This window comes from Dermacentor variabilis, chromosome 1, assembly GCF_050947875.1.
Source record: "Dermacentor variabilis isolate Ectoservices chromosome 1, ASM5094787v1, whole genome shotgun sequence".
Taxonomy (NCBI): Eukaryota; Metazoa; Arthropoda; class Arachnida; order Ixodida; family Ixodidae; genus Dermacentor; species Dermacentor variabilis.
The window spans coordinates 259,774,493-259,782,229 of record NC_134568.1 but is presented as its reverse complement, the minus strand read 5'-3'; the positions used below and the strand labels follow the sequence as shown (position 1 = coordinate 259,782,229).

At 53.6% G+C, this 7,737-nt stretch overlaps 1 protein-coding gene across 1 annotated transcript; it reads left to right on the top strand.

The window, feature by feature from the left end:
• Positions 1-600: 600 nt before the first annotated feature.
• On the top strand, positions 601-1,268 carry LOC142565283 (uncharacterized). Its single transcript, XM_075676252.1, has 2 exons — positions 601-870; positions 945-1,268. Exons 1-2 carry the CDS (start codon positions 601-603, stop codon positions 1,266-1,268), a joined length of 594 nt encoding a protein of 197 aa, XP_075532367.1.
• Positions 1,269-7,737: the final 6,469 nt, after the last annotated feature.

Here is a 7,737-nt window from a genome sequence, read left to right as displayed (position 1 = left end):
GAGCGTTCTTACAATTGCTAGTAGGTACAGCGGGGCGTGGCGCTCGACGCTTCTGCGCACGCGCGAGTAAGAGCGGGTGCGAGAGAGAAAATCTGGGAGCCTTTGCTTCTTGAATATGTGACTGTCTAGGCACTACGGAGCCTAGCCTGCTCCGGCCTGCTCAGCCGCTGCCATGGCGGCACTTTAACCCTCTACTATCGTATCTCTTTTGCTCCCACAATCTCCCCCTCACTCCACCCCTGTTGGCGCTGAGCCGTGCTCTCGCAAGGGCTGCAGAAAATAGCGTCAACTTTTCCTTTTCCCCTCAAGAACCACTTCTATCTCTCTACGGAGGAGGTTTCTTAGCGCTTTTTGTATGCGTTTGTCCCCTAGACATGCCGGCATTGCGGAGTGCGATCGAGTTTGTTAACGCTCCACGCGGTGAGGCAATGGGCGCAGACGCCCCATTTGGTGATCGCTGTGTCTGAAGGGGCAAGGTTCTGCCTGGTGTACAAGTCGCGGGCCGCTTTTTTCGTCGCGACGACAGATTGCATTTTTTACGAGCTTTCCTCCTACAGGCCAGTCTCCCTTACCTCTGCAGCATGCAGGGTGGTGGAGAAGATGGCCATATCACGGCTCGAATGGATAGCCGCCCAGCTGAAGTACTTTGCAGAACAGCAATCTGGCTTCAGGCACAAGCGCTCAACGGCAGACTCCATCGTAGATGTGGTGGCCACCCTGGAGGATGCCAGGAGCAGTGGGGACGTCACCATGCTGCTGCTCCTGGACGTCCAGAGTGCCTTTGACCGAATGTCGCATGAGGTGATGGAGGCTGCACTGGACTGCCTAGGCGTCACAGGATGTCTCCGGGGCTTCATCTCTGCCTTCCTGGTGGGCCGGAGCTTTCGGTGCGATTAGGCAAGGTGCTCAGCCATCCTAGAGACATCACCTCCTGTGTTCCGCAGGGATCGGTGCTGAGACCTTTCCTCTTCAACCTGGCCCTGGCAGGACTCGCAGCAGCACTACCGACTGACAGCCGCTACCCAGTCTGCTGCGCTATCTACGCAGATGACGTGGCGCTGTGGGTAGGAGGACCCAGGAGAAGCATCGCTGCCATCCGGGGCTCACTACAGAGGGCATTAGAAGCGGTCATCTCTTTCCTCGGTGGCATTGGCCTCTCCGTCTCCCGGACAAAGACAGAGACACTACTTGTACACCCGCTGGCCTCAGCACGCCAATACGTGAAGCAGCTGCGCATTGCAAACACCACCGTCCCATGGAAGCGGTAGGTCACCTATTTGAGCCTAACCATTGATCATCGGCTCTCCGGGATTCCTGCTGCCAAGGCTGTCACCACCCAAGTCCGAAGAGTCCAGGGAGGGGGCAGTGAGCAAGATGCAGCAGCGTGGTCGGGGCTGCACCGTCAAGTGGGCGCTGCGGATGAACCGAACTGCGGCCACACCCATCCTGCTATATGCCCTGCCACTGGTTCTACTATCTCCAGCCAGGAAACAACAGATCGAGAGACTGCACTGGAGTGCAGTAAGGAGCATCCTCGGTCTCCCCAAGCACTCCCGAATCTCTGCCACACTGGCTGAGGCTAACGAATGGCCATTGTCGCTGCACATGCTCCAGCGTGCCCTTGGGCACATTGACCGTCTGCACCGTGCTCCAGATGGTGGGGCTCTGCCCTTCCGACTGCGGAGCCAGCCGCTGCGGAGCCAGCATGGGGAGCCTCTGTCAGCTCTCTGAGGAGCTGATTGTGCAGCGACCCGTGCCGATCGTCACTTCTCCGACACACGAGCAACCTCCAGTGGTGCACCTATTCCTGAATGGAGCATCAAAGCGCCGGACGCTAGCAGCAGCACAACAACAGGCTGCTACTGGCAAACTCCTGGAAGAGCAGGACGGCAGGCTGCTCGTGTTCACGGATGGCTATGTGCTCTCCAACGGCTCCCCAGCGGCGGCCTGTACTATCCCATCTGAGGGCAGGAGCAGGCAGTGCCGACTACCTTTTCGTGCGAGCTCCACAGCAGCTGAGCTGGCGGGACTCCACCTTGCTGCAGACCTCCTGGCTGAGGACCCCCCGAGAAAACCAGTGGCGGCGCTAAGTGACTCGCGACCGGCTCTCCAGGCACTCACCGGTCATCATCGGCACGGAGTCACTGAGAGCAAAAATCTCGGCCCTCTCTGCAGTGGGGTAGCCATCTCCTTTCACTGGCTGCCTTCCCACGTAGGGATCGCCGGAAACAAGGAGGAGGATGTCCTTGCTAAGGCCGCCCATCACCCAACTGTTCCACTCACCAGAGCAGTCGCAGCATCGGACTTCTCCAGGCAGCGACTAAAACAGCTGCACACTTCCAGCCATCCGGATAACAGGGTAGCTACCAACCGAGCCCCAAAACTCCTCCCTGAGAACGGTCTCTCGCGACGGGACCGTTCCACACTCCTGCATCTGCGCACGGGCTACGTGTGGACGGCGGCCAGGCTTCATACATGAGGGACGCATCGCCTTGCCAGCCCGCAGAAGGTGCGGTGACGCCGAGACCCTTGAAAACCTACTAGGCACCTGTCCTGCATTAGCCAAGGAGCGCGCTCAAGTCTGCCACCTACCGACGGTACGGACTCCCGGCTACCTCAGACACACGCCTGCTCTTCCCGGCCCGCTACCACCTTCCAGCACTTGCAAGCCTGCTTGAATATATGTGTACACAAACGGGCTCCTAGACCGCCACGAGACTTCGGCCTCCCATATGGGCCTCTGTCTCGCTCGCCGGCCATCGCCCTTGGATGATGCTGACGTATGCTGCCTGACACCTAACTCTCCCTTTCCCCCTCTATCCCCTCATCTTTCATCCCACGGCCCCATCCCCAATACGCTGCGCCGTGCCCCCATATGGGCTGCAGAATTAAGCGTACTTTCCCTCTCCCAAATCACGAAGAAGAAGGGTCTGCCTAGGCACAACGGAGGAGGTTTCTTAACTCATGTTGTATGCGTTTGTTTCCTATGCCGGCATTTCGGAGTACGGTCCAGTTTACGCACCGCCGCTGTTTGCCCGCGCGGTGTGGCAGTGGGCACCGACGCCCCATTTAGTGATCTCTGTGTCTGAAGGGGCAATGTTCTTACTAGTGTTGTATAAGTCGCGGGTCGCTTTTTTAGTCGCTACGATAGATTGCATTTTTACAAGCACTGCTCCAGGAGGGCACATGTAACCAACAAACGGAGGCCTCAGGAGAGTACCTGAGGCTATATTAATTAAAGGGAAGCTGAAACGGTTTTCAATTTCCATGAATTGCTGGGATTGGGAAGAACAGACCTAATAATTTACGGTTCCGAAATTTTTTTCTTCGTTTTGTTAATATAAGGGCGGAAATCGCTTTCTAAATCACCCCCGCGGACACGCCCCCATCGCTTCCCGGAGTACCCGGTGAGGTGGTTGCCATAGGAGAGAACCGGCGAGAGTGACGTCATTCGCGGGGACCGAGCTGCCGGACCAGCTTGCTGGCATGTGCTAGCATGCCTCTTTCCGTCCTGCGCTTTACTGAACGACGCTACGAGAGATCTGCCGCCACCGCCGCTCACGTTTGTTTTCTTTTGCGATTTTCGTAAACTGTTCTTTCCTTCTGTGCTGCGCGAGTGCCTACAGCCAAGGGCGCCCAACATGCCCTCGTTCTGTGCAGCATTCGGCTGCGCGAACACAGGCGGGCGAGACGATGTGGTGTTTCACAGGTTCCCGAAGGACAAGGAGCTTGCAGCGCAGTGGGTCCGTGCGGTGAGGAGAGATAAGTTCGTGCCGACGAGATCAACTGTGCTGTGCTCGGACCATTTCCGCGATAGCCGGATAGCCTTACGACAAATGCGGAAACGCGTTGTTGCTAGCGTTGCTATACTCCGTTTCATACATCAGGTACAACGCTGTGGAGGCTTGAGATACTTCTTGCAGTGGCTGCGTTCGCACTTAGAAAAAGTTCGGTGTTTCTTGACCCGATTTTTGAGAAAATTTTCCATATATACGCTCAGTTCTGAATGAAAAAAAAAAAGAATTGACCCATAGAAACAATCCGTGTACTTATACGGCTGCTAACACGTTCTTTTACATCAATTTTCTTTTCGGCCTTTTTTAATTGCACCTCGTCGCGGCAGCTTCACGTGCATGCTCGCGCGAGCAAACGCCGCTGGCACACTGCGAAGCATAGACGGAAACGCGCGCAGTAATAAATTTTGGTGACCGGACTTCTTGCGTAGCTTCCACAGCGTTGCACCTAAGGCTTGCCATAGGCTTGCCTAGTGACGTTCGACGTACTGTTGCATTTATCGTGTTTACCACAAGGCGGTGCTAAAACTGCCTAATATCTTTATGTCAACACTAGCATGGAGCACGCATACCGATTCCTGATCGAGCCACAATCGCAAAGTCGTCGAACCATAGTATGAATATTGCACATAATACCTCTGGCCATCTCTGGATGTTTATGATAAGCAACTTCCATGACTGTACCTCGCAGCACTGCATGTGCTCGCTTTCAAACGCGGCACTTATGTTCGCGATCGTGTATCAACACTAAAAAAACCACGGGACTTTAGACCAGCAGCGACAAGGTGCTTGACATCGCGGAATTGCACCAGTGTTTACAATCTAATGAGCAGTTAGTGCTTCGGCATTGTTCCGGCAGCAAGTTCCCAGTGACACTTTAGCGCATTTTTTCTCCCGTCATTGGAACGTGCAGCTACATGAAAAAAAAAAAGCATACGTACCAGCTAAGATTTCCAACGCGCGAGGAGGTGCACACATCGCTCTCGCTGTTGGCACACTCAACATCGTCGTTGCCGCCGTTGCCGCCATCGTTTTCGGTATCGGCTGTCGGTTCGAACATGTACGGCGAAAATACAAGCTGTCCGAGACAGCGAGAACGTTCCATAATGCTTACAACTCAACTATGAAGCCGGAACAGAACACAGCGTGCTACGCCCTGAAACGGCGGCGCCGACCGGCGACTGCCGCGAATGACGTCACAGCGGCCCCGACCAATCACGGGCAACAGCGGCGTTCGCGCTTTGCCCTGAGGCGCTGGTGCGCGTTTTCTTGAAAAAACAGCCGCTTGCGTTTGTTTCCGCCCTTTTTGAACCAGATATTCGTGTTCAGGGGAATCAAAACTGTAGAATGCCGCAGAGAACTCATTTTTTTTTCGGAAAGTGTTTCAGCTTCCCTTTAAAGCAGGCGGCGCAGGATCTCAGGGGCACACAAGTGATAGCGGGGGGATCAAAGCTGGAAGCAGTGCGGCCCGTGGGTTGGGGCTGCGGTGGCCAAAGCGTGCCAGGGGGCGGTCGCATAAAAAATTGGCTGTCCGCGACAGTGGACAGCCGATCTTATACTCCCCTGGCACGCGCAGGCCTCTGCGAGCCCCAACCCACGGACCAGTCCGCGTTCTAGCTTTGATGTCCCTGTTGCCGCTTTTGTGTCCTGGAGGCGCCGCCAATATATATTGCGAAATAATGACTCGTTGTTTTAATTAGTAAAAAACACGAATGAATAAATACAATTGCGTCGAGCCGCCAACTTGCGATGCTAAGTTCAGCACTACCGCGCCCCGCGACTTATGCCGACACGCCTGGGGACAAGCGAATACAACACGCGCTATGAAACTCCTCTGTAGTGCCTAGGCAGAGTCGTATTGGCGGCGAGGAGTTACGGAGTTGCCATCTATCGGAAGCGCCTCGCTGGCGTAGTATGAGGGATCATGCGGCGCGCTCCTCATAGGTTTTGCTGTCAGCGCTCACTGAAAACACCCCGCGCGAGCTCTCCCGGACATTTCTATTAGTACTTTCGAAACGAGAGAAGTTTCTTACTGTCTAAATAATAATCTTGGGCAAACTGAAAGCACACAATCGTTTACCGGCGACGCTATCTCCTTACCGAATACGTACAGTGAACGCCACTGCGCGCGGTCGCCGCGATGGAGTCTCCCTAACCGGCTTCTTGCGTGAAAGGTAGGTAAACGCTGAGAGCAAACTATGTGAAATATGTTCTTATAGTGTTTGTATAACTAAATGGAGCGTAATAGAACGAAGCCTCAATGCAGCGACCGACTGCGCGTCTGCATGCTTGTCCGCGCACTGTTTCGCTTTCTCCGCGCGCGCGTTTTCGCACCGTGCCATGAGCTTTAGGCCGCAGAATATGAGCATTTGACAGTATACAAGCAACCATTGTTGCGTGGGCGCTATCAGAGCTGTTCAAAAATAATTTCATTGTAGAGACTTCGACGCCTACGGGGACTGTGATGTCCCGTTGCGACGATTCAATATTTTTTTTTCTTCTAAATTCTTTGACCTTTCAATATTATTTCTCGAGTTGCGTCGCACTGTATGTTTATCCGTGTTCTCAGCGTGCAATTTCCCGCTGCTCCTTTTTTGTAATCCAGTGAATTAATTCATAACACAAACATGACCATATGTCATGCTTTTTTTAAATGTGCTTCTTACCGCTGCCTTTCCACTCCACTGAACTTGCGAGTATCTATAGCATCGACAAGTTCATAGACCAAACCTTCATGACATTAGTCGGGCAGCGGACTCGGGCGAACGTCTCAGTGCGCGTTTTCAGAACATCGCAGACCGGGTGCCGTAGCAGAAATCTTCCTCGCGCTGTGCTTGCTGCATACCCGAGTTGTAGCCGATGACTGTTTGCCGGGTTTATGTTTCACGAGCCAAGCTTCACGCAGCTTCTTGTCCTGCGGCTACGTGTGAATAAGGCTGACACCGGCCTCCGTTACCTGCGCCCGGGCCTGCGGCACCGAGCAGTCGCCTACCTTGTTGCGCGCCCTCAAAGGCAGCCACTACCTATTGTAGTGCTTCAAAGCACTACAATAGGTAGTGCTTTGAAGGAGACACTCGAAGCGGGAAAATTTCGCCACTAAATGAGAACCGCAGCGTACGAGGGAATTTAAACTCGTTTTCAGCTCTCTTCGGCGCGCCCGAAGCAGCCGACGCGGCCGCTATGACCACGTGATCCCTCCTAGCACGTCACGCCGACGGTGGCGCCAGATTTTCCAGTGGTGGAGCTCGAGGCCAATATTCAAGAAGCAAAAGTCCCCACATTTCCTCTCTCGCACCCACTCTTACTCGCGCATGCGCGCAAACGTCCGTCGTTTCCGCACATATTTCCGCAAGTGCAGCGCCTCGCTGTACCTACTATAGCAATGGGAAGGAGGCTTCCTCAAAGTGTACTCAAAGTAACAAAACCAAATCTCGAAGGCCATGCTTTTGCGTTCTGCCGGAAGTGCCAATAGCATAGAATTAGTAAAATGACTAAAGGCGGCGTTGAACCGCCTTGTCCTTTTTATTTTCATACTTATATAACTGGAAGCAATGATGTCATCGGTCTTAACCAGTGCCCCCTCCATGTAGGGGAGGCACTATCTTGACCATAGGTGATGTCCAAAGCTTCAAAAACCCAACGTCTGTGACGTCTATTCGACTCCTAAAGTTACTTCCGCCGCATTCAACTAGCAAAAACATTACCTTTAAGATTGGCGTTTTAAATCTAGAGAGCGCCACCTTATGACGCGTCCGGACGCGTGAATTTGGACATTACCTATTAGCAGTAGGATAAAACATTACTTTTGTGATGTCCTTTGTTTATAATGATAAAGCCCATACATAGATATGAATGCCTTCGTTGGTGGAGCCATAGAAACTTTATGCGTGGAGCGATGTTGACGCCACCTATATGTAAGGAGTCCGTGACGGCGCTGCTGTAG